Source organism: Patagioenas fasciata, chromosome 1 (assembly GCF_037038585.1).
Source record: "Patagioenas fasciata isolate bPatFas1 chromosome 1, bPatFas1.hap1, whole genome shotgun sequence".
In the NCBI taxonomy this organism is placed as follows: domain Eukaryota; kingdom Metazoa; phylum Chordata; class Aves; order Columbiformes; family Columbidae; genus Patagioenas; species Patagioenas fasciata.
In genome coordinates this window covers 208,879,152-208,904,319 of record NC_092520.1, presented here as the reverse complement: position 1 = coordinate 208,904,319, position 25,168 = coordinate 208,879,152, and the positions used below count along the sequence as shown (strand labels likewise).

Below are 25,168 nucleotides of genomic sequence, written 5' to 3'. Positions count from 1 at the left end.
GGTTCTGTTGCTCGATACCAACCAGAAGCAACCTATGACTTTGGATTGTGGAGACTGTACGAGTGCCTCCACATCCTTCACCAAGAGCTAAATTAAATTGCTTTCTATCAGGAAAAAAAAACCTTCCTGGAGAATGTCTGACCAACTATAATATTGAAAACATAAATGATTATTTTTTTTTTAATTTGCACATTGTCTGGCGAGAGAAAAAGCTGAAGAGGTAAAGAGTAACCTCTGATATCAACTGCTTCATCATGTTCCAAATGAACAGCAGAAATGGCAGCAAAAAGGCATCGTAAAAACCTTTGAAAAACACAAGTTGGCGCATTATTATCAAAGCGAGGAGCCAGAAGAATCAAGCACGGCTCACCTTGACAAGGCGGACAATAAAACCATCAGGAAAATAAAACATACAAAATCAAAAAGAGAGGAAAAGCCAGAAAAATCTCTGCTCATTTCCAGATATTCAGAATGTGTGGTTTTGGAACTTCTAAAAGCACTGATGATTTTCTACTAACATGTTAAGTCCACAACACAAAGAAAGGCAGTTGGAGTGAGCAGAGAGAATCAAATCACTCTGGAGAGGGACCCCAGTGCTCCCTGGTGCAGTGAGAATTCCTGTTGGCACAAAGAAACCAGAAAATGGTGTTTTTCCCCAGCTCACCAGACTTGGCAATCCCTTAAAGGCTGCCCTGGAAAGACTGCAATTGTATTTCCAATTTCAATCACTGGCCGGAGTCATCTCCTCATTGCAGCTCTGCCATTAAAAGCATTTGGACTGTCTTAATACTGTCTAAAAGAGGAAGAAAAAAGCGGTGAACTAGGCAGCAGCTTTGTGCCATCTAAAGAGTGGTCTGGAATGTTGTGTCCAGTTCTGGGCCCCTCAGTTCCAGAAGGACAGGGAACTGCTGGAGAGGGTCCAGCGCAGGGCAACAAAGATGCTGAAGGGAGTGGAGCATCTCCCGTGTGAGGAAAGGCTGAGGGAACTGGGGCTCTGGAGCTGGAGAAGAGGAGACTGAGGGGTGACCTCATTGATGTTTACAGATATATAAAGGGTGAGTGTCAGGAGGATGGAGCCAGGCTCTTCTCGGTGACAACCAATGGTAAGACAAGGGGTAATGCGTCCAAACTGGATCACAAGAGGTTCCACTTAAATTTGAGAAGAGACTTCCTTACAGTGAGGGTGCCAGGGCCTGGCCCAGGCTGCCCAGGGGGTTTGTGGAGTCTCCTTCTCTGCAGACATTCAAACCCGCCTGGACACCTTCCTGTGGAACCTCAGCTGGGTGTTCCTGCTCCGGCAGGGGGGTTGGACTGGATGAGTTTCCAGGTCCCTTCCAACCCCTGACATTCTGGGATTCTGTCTAAAGTGTACTTGGTTAAGTGACTGTTAAACTGTAAACACGGTACATTTACAGAGCTTTACAGAAATGCAGTATTTGAAGGACTACAAAAAAAGATTATCTTTTCCTCTCACCAAAGTACTGAAAGCAGAACGTACCCTGATGGAAACGAAACGGTGGGTGTTTGAGGGCATATTTTAAACAGCATTGCTCTTTGTGTGCGCAGTGTAACGCCACCCAAGGGGGAGATTAAAAAAAAAAAAGTCTGTAATTTGCAAGTCCATTTCAAAGTCATACTGAGGGTGACGTGAAATTCAGGATAGGATTCTTGAGAGAAATCTCCCTGGAAAATATGTATGTACCTCAGAGAAGCTTTGGCTTTGCTTCCCCACACTGTAAGCTGATCTCTCTTTCGACATTCCCGTGTTGTTTACTCTTTGCATATGATTTTGGAACTATTGAGTGCTGTATCTGACTAACAACAAGGTATTCCTCTTCTGCAACCTCCAAGATTTCTAAAAATCCTTTACTATTAGTCTTTAAACTTCTATTGATAGTGAGGATATAGCAGTTGTTTTTACAGTAAGGGATTCATCCTGCTGCCAGGTATGATGAAGGTGACCAACATTCACATGTGTGAAGGACCGTCCTTTGTGGCCCTGGAAGAAACAGGATTGCTCACATTGGTCTGATAATTCTCACACCATTACAAGCAATATTATGCTTGAAGGGTTTAGTTAGTTATCAATAGGGATTAGGAAGGAATATTCTTATTAATGGACTTCTGGCCAAATAGGTTGGGGAACGACCTAAAAGAGAGCAGCATAGGGGAAAGGGACCTGGGGGTCCTGGTGGACAGCAGGGTGACCATGAGCCAGCACTGGGCCCTTGTGGTCAGGAAGGCCAATGGTACCTGGGGTGGATTAGAAGGGGGGTGGTCAGTAGGTCAGAGAGGTTCTCCTGCCCCTCTACTCTGCCCTGGTGAGACCACACCTGGAATATTGTGTCCAGTTGTGGCCCCTCAGTTCCAGAAGGACAGGGAACTGCTGGAGAGAGTCCAGCGCAGGGCAACAAAGATGCTGAAGGGAGTGGAGCATCTCCCGTGTGAGGAAAGGCTGAGGGAGCTGGGGCTCTTGAGCTTGGAGAAGAGGAGACTGAGGGGTGACCTCATTAATGTTTACAGATATATAAAGGGTGAGTGTCAGGAGGATGGAGCCAGGCTCTTCTCAGTGACAACCAATGATAGGACAAGGGGTAATGGGTACAAACTGGAACACAGGAGGTTCCACTTAAATTTGAGAAGAAACTTCTCAGTGAGGGTGGCAGAGCCTGGCCCAGGCTGCCCAGGGAGGTTGTGGAGTCTCCTTCTCTGCAGACATTCAAACCCACCTGGACACCTTCCTGTGGAACCTCAGCTGGGTGTTCCTGCTCCGGCAGGGGGATTGGACTGGATGAGCTTTCGAGGTCCCTTCCAATCCCTGACATTCTGTGATTCTGTGAAAAGGGAAAGATCATTTTCCTGAGGTCGGATTCTGTTCTTCAGGTGCCTGGGTGAGCAGATGCTTGGATTCAAATTCATCACCACATCTGATGTCAGAAAAAAAAAAATCATCTTCCACTGGGAAGGAAGAGCAGAGGTGGCTTCTGTCTTCATTTGTAGTGCACAACATGGATTGATTACAGAGATAAGCAACTTGGTCACGTTATCAAAACCCACTCATCCAAAAGGTCAGGAGTACCAGTGACACCGCGACCCTTCCTGTCTCCTTTCCATGGCCACAACAATTTGTACCGTAGGAGACTGAAACGCTCCAGTCCAACATGGAACTCTTCAGATTCAACCTAAGACGGCATCAGGGTGCAAGGAAAAGCAACCACAGAAGACCGCACTGTATTCTCGAGTGATTTCCTTTCCCTCTTAATTAGTTTAATTTCACTTAATTTTTGCCATACAGAAGTTAGATATCTATCCTTACTTACGCTTCTGTGGTGGTGCAGCATGAAGCATTCCCCAAATCCGCTTCTTGAATGTCTCACTGACACCAGCGAAAGCCATGACGACTAACCTGGACGAATCCCTACAGCTCCAGGCAGATAGTTTCTGGAAAACTATGAAAAGATCCCAAGTATTTCACGTCGATTCTTACTGCTTGACTGTTTTCAGCTCAAAGGAAACAGTGACAGGAAAACCTTCATGAGGATATTTAATTCATGACGCTGAGATGATTCCTGCTACCAGTGAGATCCTGGCACAGCTCTGTCTCACTTCACTCCGCATCGAGGGGTTTTTGTTACTGGTATGAATGACAGATTTGAATCTGGCAGCACCTTTAGTTCAGTTTTCCCAGTTAAATGAAGATAAAAGTGTATTTTTGTACTACAAACACATAAAGCTCTACACTGTCCTCTGAACACGTGATGGACACACAGTCAGACCATTACTTTTGCACTCTGATCAATGCAACTTCGCAAGTCTCAGATGCCAATAATTCTCCTCTCTTGAATTGGTATTGGGTGAGATTATTAGAACAAAACCAGAAAATGATGATCGCAGTTTATCCTCCCAGCTTTCACAAATGATAGGTTAAGGTTTAGCAGTGTAGTAAACTATAATCAATAATCTTTCTGTTTCTATAGTAATGCAAAAGCACTATATAGATTGTATCCAAATTGCTTAGTCCAAAAATAAACATGCACAAGTTAAATAGAAGATAAATATATATCTCTACTATTCATTCAGCAATTTGTGCTGAGAAGAGCAGAAATCCAGTTTTGACCTCATAAAATAATTAAGAATAAAGACAAAACAACATAAGCTTAATTATTATTATTTTAACATGTTAAAAATACAGTCACATCAAAATAGGATACACAGTTATAAAACTGTTGCGGATGACATAAGAAAATAGTGTGTATATATTTTATATATAAAAATCTACAGTATTTACTAATGCTGATACATATTTTGGAGCCTTGCGTTGCTTGCACAAATAAATTGTACAACTTAGTTATGAATTACAGAACCATCATTAAACACTGAGATTATTACATTTAGCCACAATATTATATACATACATTTCAAAGCTGCTGGAAGCAATCAGAACTAAGTTAAGCCCAAATCATATTTACCTTCACAATTTTAGTTCAGAGTTTCAGTGTAGTGCTTTGCTACTGTTATTTCACTGCAGTTTGCAATTTTTAAAATATAAAATTGCCCAGTTCATTAAAAATTACATCAGACACATTATATACACACACCAAAAAAAAAAGGGTTTGAAATACACTAAGTAAATGTTACTTCCATTTGTAAAAATTGTTTTAATTCTGTACCTTAAAACTTACAGAGCCAACCTGCAGCAGTAATAGGCACTAAAGCTCATTCTTTAAAGGAAATAAAATTATCGATTTCTATGTTTTCAGTTAAGAAACCTTACAGGACAAAAAGATAACAGGACAACGAAAATGGTCTTGATACCAATGTTTGGTACTTAAGTATTAGAAAAATCTCTGCTAAGCACTCCAAGGACCTCTTCAGGTGAGACCCTCGCCTGCCTCCGCTCCCATTGCTTCCAACAAGAGCTCGGTGCTTCCTACATGTGCCACTTCACCTGCCTTTTAAAAGATTTTTACCCGTGATTCACAGTCAAGGAAAGGAAAACATGAAGTAGAAAAGGCTGCAAACACTAATTAAAACAAAAAATGACATTACCAGGAGTCTGAGCTTCCTATTAACAGGATCATTCTAGTGTAAAACACGGCACAGTCTCTCCGCAGCGGCGCCTGTGCAGTAATGGGCATGAACCCACTGGCTCTTTGGGGTAAAAAAGGGGCAAAACGTGCCAAAGTTGAAGAGAAGGGACACTGCGTCCTCAGACAGCTCAGGGAATCTCAAGCCTCGACCAAATCTCAGACTCCTGCCTGTATTTTACAAGTGTCACAGAGCTGCTTGTTCTCCGATATCCTTTTTTTCAGTTTAGCACAGCAAAAAGCGACGGGTGCAGCACCATTTCTGCATCTGGCCTTACTCTCACCATATAGAACAACAATCTGAAGGTAGATTTGGGTGAGAAGGTAAAAATTCCCCACTGTCGATGCACCTGAAAAACTAAAGACTGTCACAAATTCTAAGCACCATTTCTTAGCCAGATTCGAGACTCTTTTTGGCTTTCTGCTTTTGCCTGCCTGCTCCTTCTCGCGGAGGAAAACGACAAACAGTAGTCAAAGGAGAAGAAATTAACTCTCACATAAGATTAAATTAACAATCCCAAAGCATCTCTCCTGCCCAGAACAGACACTGGGATGCTGAGGCAGCTGTATAAAAACGACAGAAATTCCCATTCAAAATGAATGGCTTCTCAAATAAATTACACAGAAAAATTAATATGAAATAAAAGTACTTCACAAGCTTTGCCCAAAGTTAAATGCATTTACATTTAAACTCTTTAGCTCTTTTCCCTATGTGTTTGTGTATTCTAAGTGTGCACTCACCCGTGCACACACACACATCTATACAGTGCATTAACAATGTCAGTCAACATAAAACTTGTCAATGTGTTACAGATTTTAGGCAGAAAGATCGTAACACCGGTTATTTAAATGTAAGGAACAACGACAGTCTTAACCACATTGTGTGTATGATCTTATTGCTATGTCTGTGTGCATCAGGTCACCTTCAACAGCTCCGGTGCAAGTCTAAGAACTCAACAAGCCTTCAATTAAAGTCCGAAACACCTTTGAAATAGTGTTATTTTTGAGAGTCACACGAACTGTCTGCATTTCACAGAACTGAGGTGGATTACTGCTGCCACCGTCATGTTTACTTGGGTTTGGTTCTTGCCATTTTGCTAAGCACAGGCAGCTTCTCAGAGGAGCACCGACTCATGCATGGACAACCCATCATTTCGATTTCGATAATGTTGGGCTTGAGCCGCTGGGTTTGGATATTGATATTGTGGTGAACCGTGCTCTTCAAAGGTTGGTGAAGTCCTGTATCTTATCGGACTATCCACAGAAACGGCAGGAAGACCATAGTCTTGAAAAGGTGTTGGCTGAAAATGCTGATATTTCTGGAAATTATCCAAGTGGCCCTTGTTAACGTCTTGGCTCCAGGGCTGCCTGTAGGGTTCGTGTCTGTAAATATACGCTGCATCTGGCCACTTTCGATCTTCTGGTAAATAATCCACTGGAGGGATTATGAATTTGACACCTGTGGGGGATCTTGAGTTGCTGGTATAAGCATCAACAGGAGCTACTTCTATCTGACCAGGGGCGGAGGAAAGAGGATTTTGGCGACTGGCAGGATAGGAATTCATTTGTGGTTTATCCGGAGAATAATCTACAGACACAAAAGGACCATATGGCCTACCAGAAGGGCTGGTTCTGTTCCCATGATAATGGAGAGGTACAGAACCTGTATTGCCTATATTGGGAACATGCTTTGGAGAACTTCCATGGTAAGTAGGCGGATTACTATAACATGGCAGCGGCTGTTTTACATTCAGTCCATGAGGTGGTCCATCAGATTGTGATGGATATTTTGGAGGTCTGGGCTGTGAAGCGAAGGTGTAATTATTGGGTATTTTTAACGGAGGTGGTATTTTTTCATTTTGCTTTCTTGGACTATTAGAATATGTCACGTGCCTAGGGCTCTGGGGATGAGCTCTCTCAAGCATCTCTTCGACAAGATTCTCATTCTCAGTATCACCTTCTGGAACATTGTCATACTGAGATGCATTAGACCCTCGCTTACCTTCATCAGCATCCAAAACCCTCATCTTTTGCTTTACATTCAAAGGCTGCATTTCTCCAGGACTTGGTGGTGGGCCCAAAACCGAGTGGTTTACTGGCCTTCCTTTCACCTCTGCACTAAGTTTCATCGTCTTTTCAATTACTTTGATATCAGACGGTTTATTCCACCTTGGTACAAATTCCCTTCTTGTATTCGAAGTAGCATTGGAATTTTGATTAGCAGCTGCATTATTATACTGTCTTGAGTTGTCCTGCTCTGTTGGTTGAGGCTTTCTTCTGGTATCTGCCTCACTCGCAGGCATACTACTTTGTGTCTCTGTTGGTCGAGGCTTTTGCTGTTTCAAGGAAGGTTTCTTTTCCACTGAATTAATTCTTTTTAGGTTATTCAGTGAACTTTCTAGCTCTTCTCCTTGGGACGGTCTCCTCTCTGTCTTACTTGTTGCTTGTGTCCCAGTGCTGTTTTGTCCATTAAGCACTGGAGTAGAGTTAAGCACAGCAGGCTGAGGTCCTGATGGAATCTGCCCCAGTGGCTTCTTTGGAAATTCATCTTCTTTACCTGAAACAAGAAGAGGAATAACATCAATTCACCTTTGTACAGGAGTCACCTTTGATCTGTTGGTCACACAAGCAAAAATAGCTACAAACTCTATTACCTGGGCCTCTCCCATTCTGCTTAAACACCTCAAAGGGGTTTTTTTGTATAGCGACACTGAACAAAGATTTTGTGTAAGCTCTCATCTCAACCTGTTGTTCTATAGTCTTCCTTTCTACAGCTGATGCAATTTTGCCAAGCTTTTGCTCATTCATGACACTGCTGCATAAAACAATTTTCCTAGATGCTGCTTTAGTTCCAGTACTTTGTGTGTGACCCTCCTCACACTGTCCCTGTCCCATTAAGTAGACCACTCTATCCACTTTAAAAATCCTTTCCAATATCCCTCTCCTGATCTATTGCCTTTCAATGTTCACCTTTGGTAAGCTATACTATCAATGCCTCGCTCAAGTTTCCTACCAGACATCTTGGAACGTTCTCTCCCTTCTGCACAGTTAAATCCTTGTTCCCCCTCAACCCCCGCCTAGAAATTTCATCCACAGTATTAAAAAGCTACAGTATAATAAAACACTCTATGCAGAAACATATTTTTTTCAGTCCAGTTTTCTGTCAGTTACAGAACAACTGAAGTAGCTAATACTGATTCTATGTCATGATTTCATCTGAGCGCTCAATGGACAAATTTTGCCAAACACAAGGACACCATTTACTGAAATAGGGTATGAATGGAAAGTCCTCCCAGACAGGAGCTCAACACATTGCAACAACCAGTGGTAAATATCAGTTATGTGGGACCCTGAACAGCCCACATTGCCACTACAGAAAGAATAAAGCAGCGTTTCATTGCTTCATGCTGCTCATGGAACAATTTACATCAGATTTTCCACTGCAGTCTTTTCTCCTTAGCAGTCAATACTCTTCATATTCTCAGCCAAAGCCTTTTATCATATCCACTTGCATATAACTTAATTGTATAATACATTATTTGCCCATTACAAGTAGAAAAGGTCACGTACCTCTCATTAAATATATTAATCTAGATTTAATTTATTTGATGCTCAGTATTTCTCAAAATAAAAAAAACAAACTTTTAAAGTCAGCATAACCAAACAAATCCTACTCACTCTGTATCTATTTATTGAGCAAAAGCTCTGTTGTGTGAAGAAAGAAATGGTTATCCTTGCTTAAAAGTTATGCAAAATAAATCATATAAAATGGTTGTCAGTAGATTAATTTTGTTTTATCCATGCTGCTTCGTAACACAAGAAATGTAGAATCTTTCTCCGTCATCAAAGATCACAGAGTTAGCACCTCACTCTTTCTAGCTATTTGTAATTAAAATTCCTTTTACGTGTCTGTATGTGCTCACAGGAACGAATACATACGGTCTACTCTACCCCTGCCACGAGTGCTGTGGTTAGAAGTGACCTATAGTCATTTTTACAGTCAATAGTACGAGTTTGGTCTTCGATGACGGGTTCATAACGGAGATGCAGAGGGGAGAGCCAGCAGCCAAGGTCAGCATTATTTATTATAACAGCACAACAAACTACCCGCACGGATCAATTGCTATATAAACTAAATGAAATCTTACAGTTTGTGCCAGCGAGGCCAGAGCAGGAGGACAGCGGAGAAGAACACACATGTGTCAGGAGAAAACAACCCAATAAAAAGTACTTAACAAGAACAGTCTGGGTTCACCAAACAATTAAACTAGCCTCTTCTTGATTTTCAAAGTCGTCATACGAGGCTAAAGGTCATACAGAAACCTACCCTCTACTTTACAAATACATAACGTCAGAAACTTCAGTTTACATAAAATAAATACAGCCTACCCAGGCTTTCTGCAGAAAAACCTTCCGCTCTTATTTTCCCCTAATTACCCTCTGCTCAATTATTATCATAAATTAATAATTATTATTTAGGAAATTTAGTTAATCATTCTCTAGATAAACAAACCTATGCTCTTACACTGAAAGTTCTTGTTGTCCACCTTGCTATACCTTGGCAGAGGAATTTCTCATGCTGAGCCCTCTCCCCCATTACTTGCACCCAAGTAGAGATTGCACTTGTTAAATTATCTTACAGGCTGATCCACCTGGCACAACCTACATGATGAGAACACCTACACGAATGGTTGCAAGCAGGTTACATGGTGGGGTAACACCTCGGGATTAGGTCCAACGAGCAGCTCTTGGAATTACCAGTCTCATGGTTTATTCTCTTTCCCCACTATTCACAAATCAGGCAAAAATCTGGAGCGCGGATTCACAGATGAGGGACAGGGGAGCGAGTTGCATGGATGCTGTAAATGGATGATTTAAGACATCTGCAATACACTGTCTGCTGCACCAGCCTCTTCAAAAGCGTTCTTTATTCTTTATGAACGGGAGTTCACTTTCTGAACTTGCTTCACTTTGGCAAAAGGCTTTTGTACCATTTAATTCCAATGGCATCCTCAAACACAGTGTCAGGCAAAGCTGAAGGTCTTGTCTTCTAAACAAAAGTGAATTTCGCTCATCTGCTCATCATAAATATTCCTGATACTGGAACTATATATCACACTGCTTACTAATTTTTCCATATTTAAATAGCATGAAATCTGAATTAAGAAATAACACTCAAAGTACCCACCAAAATCTTGTCACCTGAATCATACAGAACAGGCTTTATACACTGCTCACCCATTTATAACCTCCAGCACAACAAAATGGCTCCTTGACTTCTCTAAATTATGTTCTTTCTGTCCTTGTATGCAATGAATGTTCTAAAATAATTATATTTTTCCATGCTTTAAATTCAGCTGTTCAAGCTATAAAAAAAACCCTGAAGTTCTTCTAGTAGCTGCAATGCTGCTTTCCCTTGTACAAAGACGTTACAAGCATGAACTGATGCCCTTTCTTCCAGCTTTTACTCTTCAAGAAATGCACACAGAGCAATACGCGAGCCTTTGAAATACACTTGGTTGTACAATAAAGGTGGAGTTTGTGCGAGTTTTTTGGTTGTTTAATTTCACACACGTAAGGTCTCTTAATTACCATTAAGCTCTACTAAAACCCAAGTGAGATTCCTGCAGACATTTGTTTGAATTCTGTCTAGGCTGCTTTGAAGATTACTTTCTGTCACCTTTCCTTCACATTTCAGGGTAAAAGAACACACTACAACTCGGTATACATGGGCTGCACTATCTAGATGATGTATTCTATAAAATGAATTACAGCTGCAAAATGACTATCAGAGAAGCCTTATTAGGTCTGCTGGGAAACTATTAAGACCCGATGTTAGTTCACGTACTAAATAACAAGCAAAGTGTTCTAAGGCAATAGCTCATTTAGAAGAAAACCTCTGCATTTTAACAGTGAGATGCCACGTTTATAGGCTGGTAACAGCAGAGGTTAGCGCTTTCAGGGAAAATACGGAATAATGTTTGTGTGGAGCCTTTTCCTGGCTGACCCTCAGTTCCAGAAGGACAGGGAACTGCTGGAGAGAGTCCAGCGCAGGGCAACGAAGATGCTGAAGGGAGTGGAGCATCTCCCGTGTGAGGAAAGGCTGAGGGAGCTGGGGCTCTGGAGCTTGGAGGAGACCGAGGGGTGATCTCATTAATGTTTACAGATATAGAAAGGGTGAGTGTCAGGAGGATGGAGCCAGGCTCTTCTCGGTGACAACCAACGGCAGGACAAGGGGCAATGGGTTCAAACTGGAACACAGAAGAAACTTCTTCTCAGTGAGGGTGCCAGAGCCTGGACCAGGCTGCCCAGGGGGGTTGTGGAGTCTCCTTCTCTGCAGACATTCAAACCCGCCTGGACACCTTCCTGTGGAACCTCATCTGGGTGTTCCTGCTCCGGCAGGGGGATTGGACTGGATGAGCTTTCGAGGTCCCTTCCAAGCCCTGACATTCTGTGATTCTGTGTAAATATAGCTTTAAATCTTAGCCACAGAGCTTCCACAGAACTTGGTTTAACTCGACCTCAGACAGAAACAACTGACACAACTTGCTTCATCAACACATTTGCACGTGGAACTTTAAGAAAGACCACGTTGCTGGAGGGACTCAATTCAGTAATCAAAGCTAAGAGGCACAGGACTTGTCCTGGTTCAAAAACGCTGGAGCTCTCATCACCTCCTGCCATAAAACGCATTGGGAGAAGCTGCATAAGGATCTGCACTGCAGCACAAAGCCATCCTGCAAAACAGCCACCTTCTAAAGGAAAACCAATCTGTTTTGAACTGCAAAATAGATATTTAATTCTAGTTTAAGCACAGAGATCATACATACATACACACGGCGCTGGCACTTCCAGTGGAACTACCAAGTACCTTAAAATACAAATAAAAACTGCTGAAGTTCAAAAACAGTCCACAAAATTCAATAAGTAGAGGATAACCATGCACCTTAATACGAGGAATTCCTCAAGTGCACAAAATACCATGCAAACTATGTCTGTGAATGCTCTACGTAGTCCACTAGCAGCAAGAATAGCAAGAAAACCATGCTGCTGCATGCTGGCAAGGAAGAAAGGAGGTAATAGAAGCAAAAAGCTGAGGAGAACACAATGCAAAAGCAAACCAAAGAAACCAAGTCAGCACAAATATCTCTACTATTAAGAGGAACACAAACAGCTGACCAGAGAAGCATGCAAAAGAACCGATCCTTCCTCCAAGCCACGTCTTTATCTACCAATTTTTCACTCCAAAACTGTCTAAAACCTCCCATGCAGCTCTCAACTATCATCTTTACTTCTTCAACTGAAGTCACTGTTCAAACTCCTCAGAACTGAGCATGTGAAAAAGTTTATTTGGATGTTTTCAAGGATATTCAATCGAATATCTGTCTGTGCTGTTGATCCAAATGAGTTAATCCACTTTCTGGACATACCTGTCTGACTGAGGAACAGAGAGATGTTTGAATTCTACAAGAATGGTTTCTGGGATAAGTGCTTTTCTATACAACCTATGATGTTTACACACAATGTTTAAAAGCATTTTAAAACTAGTAGTTAAGACAAAGCTGTCCAGTTGATCTAAGATCATTTTGGCAGCAAGCACTGCAGTCACTGAATGTGCCTTTGTCTTCTGAAGCAAACAGGGCAAGTGGGTTTTCTCCCAGGTTGCCAGAATTTGAACAAGATGCAGAACAGGGTGACTCTCATCCTTATGCCCTACTCTTCCATCAATAGAACAGCTTCCTAGACAAAGTTTAGTTCCTGGTTTAGTTATGGAGCTGGGACTATAGGATGTTTTCTTTTTTCCTTTAAAAGAAAGGCAGTGATTTAGTTGGCTTGTATGCAACATAGCATAAAATAGGCAAACAACACAAAAAATAGGGTGAAAAACGGGTGAGGAAGGAAAGAAATGGAAGTAGAGGGAGACAATTTAAGCAAAACAAGAACAATCAGGTGCTTGTTTGCTGCTGGTAAACATATTACCTGACATGAAAAGCAGCAAAGCAAATACGAGCAGAGCTGAGTGTTCCCAAAAAGATAAGAAATTCAAGTCATATTAAAGAAAGTTTCAGCCACCTGACTTCTTCTGCTCTAACAAGTCTTGGTCACCACCCAGTGGAAGTTGATCTCAACTGCAAGACTTTTACAGATAATTGCTTCAGGAGGCACTAACAGCCTCATGCGTTGAACAGCAGACATATAATTGGAGTAAAGTGCTTTTAAGTGCTCTCTCCAGTGAATAACAGTCTAGTCCTTAATTTCAGCACCCGAATACATGCACTTTGACTACTCTAACACAGTTTTCAAGGATGGTAATGGTCATAAAAACAACTCTTAAAAATGACATCTCGATGTTTTGTGTTTATTTTCCACCAGTGACGTCCCATCTTGCTTCTGCAGTTTACAAGTCCCAGAGAATTTTAAGGAAATTTAAGTGCCTGCACTAGAAGCTCAAGCCTGAAAATCAACCTCCGCTCGCCGTCCTTTTCACACCATCAGCGGCAAAGGGCTCGGTAAATGAAATCTTGCCTGACAAATTGGTGGTAGAACAAAATACATTTTTTAGCCTTTATGCTGCTTTTGTGGTGCTGACACTACGCAAAATGTACTTTATAAACATCGGTGTTTAGATAAACAACAGATATGTTATGAAATCGGGTCATCAACCAGAGGACGGAGGTGGCCAGTTGTGTGTCTATCAGCTGCCTGTGCAAAAATCAGTTCTAAAATTAACCACTTTATTTTATATCCCTAATTCCACGTTTCTTCCAGAAAATACTTTCTGGAATACAGTTCAAAATATAAATACGAACAATGACCAATGTAACCATCTAGATGCTATTTTTAAAAAGCATGCAGGTTTCAACCAGTAAAGACTTTTAAACAATGCAAAGCCAATGTCTAAAACTGCTGAAAAGAATATACTAATTATATTAGTATAATTCCATATATTAATTTCCTTCATAATATTGCAAAGCAGTTGTATCACACAAAAAACAAGACGTATCAATTAGTTTAGTTAATTAAAACATGAAGTGCATTGTATGAAATTGCTACTTGTATATTCTTCAAGCACAAGTGAAGAATCCATAATTCCTCTGAAACAAAACACAACCGAAAGAGACACCATCAGAAACACTAAAGTCAAGCTGACTTACGTATTTCTATTGTTTTGGCTGTCAAAAGCATATTAACAGCAGAAAAGAGACACTCATTAATAGCTAATCGACTTTGTATGTATTGCTGCACACAGATGAGTACTTAAAATAGACAAAAAAGATATTGATTGTAAGTTTAATAAAATATACCTTTAATGATAAACAGCAGGTAAATATTTAAAAGCTTGTGGAAAATTCAAGATTCAAAAGACTGTGAGAACTAGAACAACTGAATCAGAGTTTAAAGCTGGTATTACCACACGCAGAGATAGTGGAGTTGAACACTAGGACATTGGCAGATTGCAAGTGAGGCAATATTGCTTTAAAATTGAAGTGTGAGACCCTTCTCTCCGGAAAAGGCTGCTGTAAGGTCTATTAAACTTTCAGTCATTAAAAATAAACAATTAACTCAGTCCCAGGATCCCTATGTCCTCCTTTTTCAGCAGATCTCGTATCAAAAAATGGGTGAGGAATCGTCTGAAGAACAGACCTGAGCACCTTCAGCTGAGCCTGACTGACTTGTTTATGAAGCTCAAGCTTAATAAACTATTTTCAGTCACGCATTTTTAAGCAGAATATGAAACTTCCAATGGTAAGCACTTTTTTATTATAGCCAGGCACTATAAAAATATGTATTAATATATAAAGATCACTTACTAAGCACTACATTATTTACGTAGTCCTACACGGATAAGTTAGAATAAAGCTGGAAATCCCATCTTGTGAGCATTTCAGGATTTTTGCTATTGCTTTAAATAACAGACAAGAAAAGAATCTGCACCAAGAAATTTTGGTGTACACCAAGAGAATTCCTGTCACTATGGTTTGGACATTATCCTTGAATCAAGGAAGAGACTGTCCGCTCTGTGTCAGATCTGGCTCCTTGAGAAGATGTAAACAGGATTCATATGAGGTTTAGGTGTGCTGTTGAAGAACCTGCCGTGGTGTGACCATCCTTCATGAAGTTCTAAGGCAATCTAGAAAACATCAGTTACCTTTTCTACTAAATTTGCCTGAGTATGTGTCAGAGAAGTACTTTAGATGACAGTTTCCACTGTGTAACTGTCACAATCTGCCTCTCTGAGGGTTTGGCAGTAAAAAACAGGTTTATCCACATGATTCACTGTCCCCGTAGTGTGAATGGAACAGGGATGCCCACCTTGAGTTTGAGAACATCACTAAAGTTGCGAGCCATCCTCAGAAGGTTGTAGTTGCCAAGTACAGGCCATCTTACGCTGGCCACCGCTTAAGATGAGAAATTGCCACAAAGAGCAACGAAAATCACTGGTCTGCTTTACGCAAAACAGCCCTAGTGTTGTCAAAAGCATTTCACTGACACCCCAAATTTGCATGATCCCTTTAACATCCATGTTCTGGCTAAGCATTTGAGTGGTTTTATCAGGGAGAAAGCACTAAAAGTCCCTTCATTTCTCTCCGCTCCGAAGGGAACAAGGAGCTTCTTAATTCAGCGGGAGAAGCCACGGAGGAGCGAGTCAGAGAGAGCTCCATCAGACAGACGCGGACATCCACTTTAAAATAACGCAAAAGCTATTACCTCTTTCAATATCCAACCGCAGCTTCCCCTGCTAGGGCAGGAAAATCCATACAGTCTGACAAAGGACGGCAGATGGAAAATTCCACTGAGCTTAATTAGCTCACAGCTATTCCTGGATGACTGATACAGATGCAACTGTAAGATGGAGAGACTTATTTTTCCTAACGTGCATTTTTACCTTAGTTCTTAAAGGTGTAATTGTTGCACAATGCAACAATTAAAAACAAACAAAGACAAGTACAAGATAGGATGTGGTTATCTGATTTCAGAAAACTAAGATAAACATTATTTTCTCGGGCTACAGTGGATATTCAAACGAACGGTCTGGTGGTTTTTGTGTGTATTACTGCATGATATATAATAGCTTCATAATTTTTGTATTAAATTGAAAGGAAAATAGTAAAAAGAGATTGGATGTAGTAAAGATAGGACAGACAGACATGTGACAGTCTGATAGTTTGATAGACAGTCAGGCAGAAAGGGACCCGGGGGTACTAACGGACAGGAAGCTCAACACAAGCCAACAGTGTGTGCAGGTGACCAAGAAGGCCAATGGTATCCTGTCCTGTATCCAAACCAGCGTGGTCAGCAGGACAAGGGCAGTGATCCTTCCCCTGTACTCTGCATTGGGGAGGCCACACCTGGAGTATTGTGTTCAGTTCTGGGCCCCTCAGGTCAGGAAAGAGTTTGAAGTGCTGGAGCGGGTCCAGAGAAGAGCAACAAGACTGGGGAAGGGACTTGAGCACAAGACCTATGGGGAGAGGCTGAGGGAGCTGGGCTTTTTTAATCTGGAGAAGAGGAGGCTTAGAGGTGAGCTCAGCACTCTCTAGAACTACCTGAAGGGCAGTTCTAGCCAGGTGGGGATTGGGCTCTTCTCCCAGGCAGTCAGCAATAGGACAAGGGGGCATGGGCTTCAACTCTGCCAGAGGAAATTTAGGCTGGATATTAGAAAGCAATTCTTTGCAGAGAGAGTGGTCAGGCATTGGAATGGCTGCCCAGGGAGGTGCTGGACTCACCGGCCCTGGAGGTTTTTAAACTGAGATTGGACACGGCACTTAGTGCCATGATCTGGTCAATGGACTGGAGTGGGACCAAGGGTTGGACTTGATGATCTCTGAGGTCTTTCCTAACCCAGTCAATTCTGTGACTCTGTGAGCAAAGCTGAACGTCTAGAGAATGCTGAGAATCTACAGAAAAACACTGCCCGAAGACAGTGATTAGTCAAACCAAAATGAACATCAGAGCAGGAAAAGGAAAAAAAATAATTCAAAGGCTTGTGAAATTCATATGAAGAACAAACGAGGCAGCCTCACACATAGCAACGAATCAGCTGGATTTCCAAGGATTAAGATGATGGCATTTTATACTTATTTTGTGAAAGTTTAAGTAACGTTCTCATCTACCCCTGGCAAAAACACGTCACATGGAGAGGTTTTCCCAGGGTACTTAGAAATCACAAAGGAAAAAGTTCAGTTCCCCGTTCAGTGCTTCACTTTGGCTTTGCTTTTCCTATTTTAATATTAAACCTCCTTTACTGATGTTGAAAAACAAACAAACAAACAAAAGGCATTTTATTGTCATTGGTGTCATTTTAGCCATCCAAAAGAAAGAAAAACAACTACCATCCTGGAGTCTTATCAGAAGTTACATGTAAATGTACAAAGTATGAACCAAACAACTTGCATCCCATTGCCAAACTGCCTCAGCAAGAAGATACATTCAGTACCCTCTACTTCACCACATTTGTGAAAAGTCTACCCATCTCCAAACAATTCAAATTTTCTAAGGGGAAGCTCCTTACCAGTCCAACATAACCACAAACTGTATTTAAAATGTAACAAAAAGCACACCCATGATCTATTTTCTGTGAACGCAACTAAGTGAAATTGATGCCAAAAGACAAAATTGCTCATTGAGGTATTTGCTCACATCTCGTCACCGTGACCAAGCGTTGGTTACAAGTTGTCTGATAAAGCTGACAGCTGAAGAGGAGTGCTGGAAAGAGCAAGTTGCTCTAAAGAGTAAGTCGAGATCAAAACTCTGCTTGTGGGAAAAGGCTGGAGAGAAGGTAGGATGGGAAGGCTGTGATTCAGAAGGGGAAGAAGCGGTGAGCAGAGGAACATGAAGGAGAACCACAGACTCATAGAACACAGTCTGTGGGCGACAAGGACCAAGAAGACTGAGCAGATGAAGACAAGAGCATGAACCAGGCTTAGATCCATTGTGGGAGGGAGAAAACATGCAGGAGGGATGTTATAGAGAGTCAGGAAGAAGATAAAACACAGGAATGGGGAGCAAGAGAAATGGGAAACTCTGTCAAGAAGCCAAGATGATGGGAACCAAATGTACACAAAGTGTTTAAAAGGCGTTTAGATGAGGTTCTTACAGAATGGTTTAGTGCTAGTTAAGTTATGGTTGGACTCAATGATCCTGAGGGTCTCTTCCAACCGAAATGATTCTATGGTTCTATCTATGTAACCCCAGAGAGACTGATGTGCTGAAGAACCTGATGAAACAGTATTTATTTGTGATGAGTAGTCCTGAAACAGCCCAATAACAAATAACGTCTACAGAAACAGAAAGATGAAGTTCCTTAATGCAAGAGCTTCAGAACCAAATTATCACACCAATGCTACATAGGCAAACTTTATTCTGACACTTCTTAACTTCTGAAACCTAACCATAGCAAGTTAACAAAGTTATTTTATGGTAATTTCTGCCTTATTTAAAAAAAAAACCCACGTATTCTTTCTCATATACTATTTTACAACTAATGAAGAGAAATAAAAAGGACTCTGGATAATTGCAAGAAAAATTCTAATTAAAGATTGTGGAGATAATAGAATCTTAATACAGGAAGTAGAATCCTATACATGTTTCATAAGTAGTGCCCCACGAAACAACCATCTCCAATCTGCAACCAAAAAGCACAAACACAAAAGCTGAGAAGAAATGAAGAAAAGAATTCAGTTAAATATCCAGAAGGTCCATCACCTGCAAACTATTAAAAATCTGGATTTGACTAATAGAAGCAACTATTTGACCTGAAGTTTGTTCTACAACTACTAAGCTACAAAACAGTCTGGATTCTTGCTGTTGGTTCAAATAATTTCAAATCTTGATATTTAATCTACAATCTTAAAGACTCTATAAATCTAAGTTAATAAAATTATGAGAACATCCATTGGATGTTCTCAAGTGCTTTTGCTATTAGCTTGCAACCAATAAGCAAAACACACACCTAAAAGAGAGCAAACTTGTGAAATGGAGTTGATTTGAAGCTGTAAAATATTTGTGGAAAACAAACTGTGCCATGATGAAGACAAACATTTGCATAATTTTTAACAGCATGAATTAACACTTCAAAAATGGACAATGTTCAAATAGCTTCAAATACGTAAATGTGCATGTGTACAAGTTTCTTACCAGCTACTGGCAAATCCAGCTTTGCCCGTTTCAATTCTGATATAGAATTTTGGAGTTGGTCTATTACAAAGTCATCTTCATAGAAGAAATCCTTGGCTAAAGAGTCCTGCAGGAATTCTACAAGCTCTTCCATTTGTAATTTCATCAGGTGCTCTACATAAGAAAAATATCATACAGAAAATAAATATCTTGATTAGGAATACTTGAAGAAGGAAAACGTTTTTAGATGCTTTGTTACTAAAGTAGAATGAAAAACACTTATTAAGTAGATAACAGAATTCTACACTAGAATCTATAAAATACATTAAAAATTCACTTACAAATCGGCATGGGAATGCTTTCTAATTATCATTTTCTACTTAGGACAATGTTTTCCAAGAACAGGGCTCTTCAAAAAGCTAAATATAAGTCAGTCTCCTTCAGCCTTCTTACATTCAACAGCTTCAGGCCTTTATTTTTCAGCCTGCATCCTCACCTTACAAAACCCTCCTGTAGATCCATACAACATACATCATTCTCCCTGATTAACAGCTTTGAAACGCAGTAAAACATTTTTAAAATTGACATTTACGGTACCCTCATTCACAACTGAATTAACTTCCAGTGAAATGATGGCAGCAGTTCACACTTCAGAACCATTGCTTCAGGCTCTCTGAAAATTCAGGTACTTTTTATTGCTTCAATTAATTCGGGTCATATTTTGAAAGTCATTTTACAGTTATCACATTATTTTTCTTTCCCTTTTTACACAGCAGTGAGGCCACGTTTCCTACACGAACCTATACTTGGTTTGCAGGGCTGTCACTGCAAACCTATGTCGCTTCTTCAAGCACACAGACGTCGCCTTCAAAAGTTCCAGAATGTACAACTGCTATGTAAAACCCATCAAAAATGTTTTTGAATTATAATAAAAATGTTCTTGGCAGGTATTCACAGAATCACAGAATGTCAGGGACTGGAAGGGACCTCGAAAGCTCATCCAATCCAATCCCCTGCCGGAGCAGGAACACCCAGCTGAGGTTACACAGGAAGGTGTCCAGGCGGGTTTGAATGTCTGCAGAGAAGGAGACTCCACAGCCTCCCTGGGCAGCCTGGGCCAGGCTCTGGCACCCTCACTGAGAAGAAGTTTCTTCTCATATTTAAATGGAACCTCTTGTGTCCCAGTTTGAACCCATGACCCCTTGTCTTACCATTGGTTGACACCGAGTAGAGCCTGGCTCCATCCTCATGACACTCACCCTTTATATATATATATTTATTTATATATTTATATAACATTAATGAGGTCACCCCTCAGTCTCCTCTTCTCCAAACGAAAAAGCCCCAGCTCCCTCACCCTTTCCTCACACGTGAGATGCTCCTCTCCTTTCAGCACCTTTGTTGCCCTGCGCTGGACTCTCTCCTGCAGTTTCCTGTCCTTCTGGAACTAAGGGGCCCCAAACTGGACACAATATTCCAGATGTGATCTCACCAGGGCAGCGTAAAGGGGCAGGAGAACCTCTCTTGACCTATTGACCACCCCACTTCTAATTCACCCCAGGTACCATTGGCCTTCCTGGCCACAAGGGCCCAGTGCTGGCTCATGGTCATCCTGCTGTCCACCAGGACCTCCAGGTCCCTTTCCCCTACACTGCTCTCTAATAGGTCATTCCCCAACTTATACTGGAACCTGGTGTTATTCCTGATCAGATAGAAGACTCTACACTTGTCCTTGTTATATTTCATTAAATTCTCCCCGCCCAACTCTCCAGCCTGTCCAGGTCTCTGGATGGCAGCACAGCTTCCAGTGTCAGCCACTCCTCCCAGCTTGGTGTCATCAGCAAACTTGCTGACAGTCACTCTATTCCCTCATCCAAGTCATTGATGAATATATTGAATAGCACTGGCCCCAGTATTGACACCTGAGGCATTGCACTAGATACAGGCCTCAACTGGACTCTGCCCCATTGACCATGACTCTCTGGTTTCTTTCCTTCAGCCAGTTCCCAGTCCACCTCACTACCTGATTGTCCAGACCACATTTCCTCAGTTTAGCTGTGAGGATGCTGTGGGACACTGTGTCAAACGCTTTACTGAAGTCAATTCCACAATGGCACTTCGGATAGCTCTCCCATCAATGTTTTTAAAGGTAGACACGAGACTGAATGGCCTTCTGCCACATTCTCTGTTGGTCATCAGATACCTTCTCTTTGCCATAAGCTACTCTTGCTGATGATTGTGGAGGAAGTTGTTATGTACTTGCTAAGCTAGCAAACCTGCACTTTTTTCCTCAGGTCTTCCCATAAAAAGAGTAATAAAAAAAATCCAAGTAGATGTTTATTTGCAAATAAAGAAGATAAACCAAAATGCTGAGCATAACGACTTGCCTCTAAATGTTTAGCTTTCTTAAGTAAAATAATTAAAAAAGTAACCTTTTTCATTTTTCAAAGCAGTTTATGAACTAACTAAAGACACCCCAGTGAGACCAGAAGTTCAAGGAGGGGAAACTAGAAGCAAATTAAGATATCAATTCTGCAGAGTTTCATGCAGACCTCTGAATTTAAATAGAGTGAAACGACTTCTTTACGCAAGCCAAAGTCCCAAAATAAGACTATCAAACTCGAGCTACAAGATATCATCCCGAGAAATGCTCAAGTGACTTAGAAGCTAACATCCATCCTCAAAAGGTCTTTTTGTCCTTTGGAACTCAAGGTGCTAAATCACTTTGGGGAACTACGTGTAGATACTTTAAACAATTCTGTTCAAAATCTCAGATTTCACTGAACTTGAAGGCAAGAGATGGAAGACAAGGCCATCTGGGTAGACTATTGAAACGCTGAATTTTAATTACATTCTTGGACAAACAGTGGTATAAAGAGAGACGTGCACTGGTTGTATGTCTCTCAACCCCATATCTGAGTTGTTTGCTGCCATTATTTCAGGTATTTTGTGGCACACTCTGGATTCTTTGTGCACTTTTCTCATTAATTTAAATTCTGTATGGGCTAACAAACTGTTTCCAAACCACGGAACTACAACACTTTTTGTTTAACCAGCAATACGGCTGAACTCATGTCTAAGTTTAAATACCTTTCTTACTGTAATAAATATTTTTCTTTGGCAATCACACACATTAATAAGCCAAAGACTTTTATCTTTCTGTGAATAAGGAAAGAAAAATACCCACCAAAAACAGCATAAGGCAAATGGGAAAGAGATTTTTTTCACACATCAAGCTACAAAAAATTAGAACAAAACCAGTTGAATAGCTGTTCAGCATTCAAATGTAGGAGGGATTTCTTACTTCTGTGTAGTTTCAGGATTGTGTAAGACATAGCAGTGAGAATCCGCTCTCCTTCAAGTATGTAGATATCCCAGATCCTGAGGCTTAACGTAAAGGGAGTCTGCAATGACAGAACCAGGCAACGCCGTGAAAACAGTGTGTGCCAAGTCAGAATTCAAAACAGAAACTGGAAAACATACTCACACGATCAAGGAAACACTGGAAAAACCACTTGGTTGTGTAAAAGCTTGTGGTCATATCCTGCGAGTCCTGTAAAAAAATACAGTTTAAAGATACAAAAGTCATGTCTTGCACTGTCCATAAAAAATCATTTTCACCTTGAGTCCAACTTACCAAATAGTCACCATAAAGAATTTAACTACATGAAATACTGTTACTTCAATCTAACATACACGATTTCTGTCTCTTATAGCTTTTTTTTTGTCAGCCTCACCACCTGAAGAAACATGCATTCGGAGGTGCAGATATATTAACATGCCTTAAAACTCCACCTTATTCTTAGGACAGAGGTAACAGAGGATTAAATTCTCTCTCAAGAAGATAAATCAATATTCTGGAGCAACCAAAGTTCAGGTGCTGGGTCCATTTAGTCTTTCATTTCTCTCTAGCAAGGCTGCCAATTCATGGCAAAGGTTGAAAAGATTTTGCGTCAAGAATACCTAATCTACCAGAAACCAGCCTGAAACAATCAAATTCTCCAAACACAAGACCTCAAAACACCACTTACACTGATAAAAATTTCATTCCTTAATTAAGGGACCTAATTTCTCCTAGAATATAGATAGTCCATAAGATGGCTAAAGCTTCTTTGCAGTTTCATGGGGCTCTTGGAAATTCTTTACACAGACAAAAGGTCAAAGTAAAAGCCGATAAGAAATTCTGAATTTTAACCTTGGGATAACATCATATTCCATGCTTGTAACATTCAGCTTTTCTAAAAATTTCAAGTATACAAATGCTGGATAAGTAATGGGCCAAATTGTTCTGGTTTATCTGCAGGCTTTACCTTCAGCTTTCAGCGAGTTGAAAGTGGCTCATCTTAGTGATAGATTCACGGTAAGAAGTGAGGAAAAAATAATTCTTAATGTAATTGAAATAATCTATGAGTTTTCATTTGGAAAAGCAGACAGAACAAAAAATACCTTATTTTGAGGTTTTTCTAAGACGTAGGAATAGCCATCAGCCTACTGAGACACAGATATAATGAACCATTCCTCTCCCTGATAAAAAACTGATCGCTATGAAATTTAATGCCACTAAACTAATCCACATGCAAAAAAGAACCAAGTTCTGCTTTAAAACTGAAAATAAAAACATAGAATAAATACATAGGAAGAGTGAACGCGTTCTGGATCCCTCTACAGAAGTGGCCAAGAACTCCCTCAGAAGTGAGCTATCAAATCATTTGATTTCACTCAGCTTTTTCAGTTACTAAAGCAACTTTCAGCACTTTGCTGGAACTTCCTTTTTCAAGTGATCCAAGATGGGGAGGGAGACAAAACAAAAAAGAGTTCTTGATTATTAAATGCGGTAATAAGAGGTCTATAAGCAATACACAAAATAAAATTTCATAATGTGCCAGTCTCAGGTTGTATCACCTCAATCATGGATAGTTCTTTCTGGATTTTTATTAAGTATAAGGGCGTTTTACAATTTACTGCTAAAACCACCCAGTCTTCTTGGAATTATTCTTTATTTTGTTCCTGAAATGTGACAACCTCGAGAATAAGCCTATATTTCTAAGCAAGAATCATCATCTTGCATGCATTGTAAAAATTAAATCAACAACTTTCATTTCAGAGTCAAGTTAGTTACAGAATTGGTCTTTTTTTCTTTAAATATGACAAGATCATCTTGCATGGCCAATTTTTACTTGACCTTTTAACAGAAGAGCGTTCTTTACCCTAACCAGATCTAATTCCATGTTATGAGCAGGTCTTCCAATGTGTTGTTAAAAAGAGACATTAAATTCTATTTTACAGTAAATACAACAGGCACACATGAGATGCAATTCATCATTGCCAAGGTGCTGGTCTGTTCCCAAAATCTCTTTTTATTTCTTTTTTCTAAGGAGATAAACATAATATAAAGAAAATAATATAGTCCAGGGAAGGTAATGTTGGAAGCAGCCACCACTCTTAGAAGATGTTGCTGCAGCTGAGCATCTCTTACACTGTTCTTTTAGGACCTGAAAATGGATTCTGGTAGAACCAATGTGATTGTAGAAGAAAATTCTTGGTGACCATCAGAAAGGCAATTTTCTCACATTAGAAAAATAAGTTGTTCTTTAGAATAAATCAAGCCAATATTAGAAAAAAAAAAGATAATATTATTGTGGCAGAATGCAAACCCCCCTCCCTCCTTTTTCATGGAAGGAGTAGGTACATCTCCCTCTCTCTCTGCTGTTTGAGGCTGACAGCTTCTTTTGTTTGGCCTCAGGACCCCCCCGGCCAGGGCCGTTAAGAGAAAGGAGAAGGGAGTGTCAAGGCGCCAGGGAGCCGCTGGGTGCCCGCGGCCAGTGTGGGGGATGTTTGGAGGCTTCAGGGGCACCCACAGCCAGTGTGGGAGTGCAGAGAAACTTCTGGAATGCCTACAGTCAGATCTGATCAGGCTATAAAAAACGGGACTCTCGTCGAGACTCCGCCCATTGTCGCGGGTGTCT

General features: G+C 40.7%; 1 protein-coding gene across 6 annotated transcripts in view; it reads right to left on the bottom strand.

The window, feature by feature from the left end:
• Window positions 1-4,152: 4,152 nt before the first annotated feature.
• The window catches only part of USP6NL (USP6 N-terminal like), a 132,389-nt gene continuing 111,373 nt past the window's right edge, over window positions 4,153-25,168 (bottom strand). For all 6 annotated transcript variants that reach the window (XM_065845604.2, XM_065845612.2, XM_065845620.2 and 3 more), the window contains 4 exons: window positions 22,690-22,755; window positions 22,507-22,606; window positions 19,224-19,376; window positions 4,153-7,644 (listed from right to left, as the gene is read on the bottom strand). In XM_065845604.2, the coding sequence (XP_065701676.1) occupies window positions 6,203-7,644; window positions 19,224-19,376; window positions 22,507-22,606; window positions 22,690-22,755 (1,761 nt within the window). In that variant the 3' untranslated portion in view covers window positions 4,153-6,202. The remainder of the gene's footprint in view (window positions 7,645-19,223; window positions 19,377-22,506; window positions 22,607-22,689; window positions 22,756-25,168) is intronic.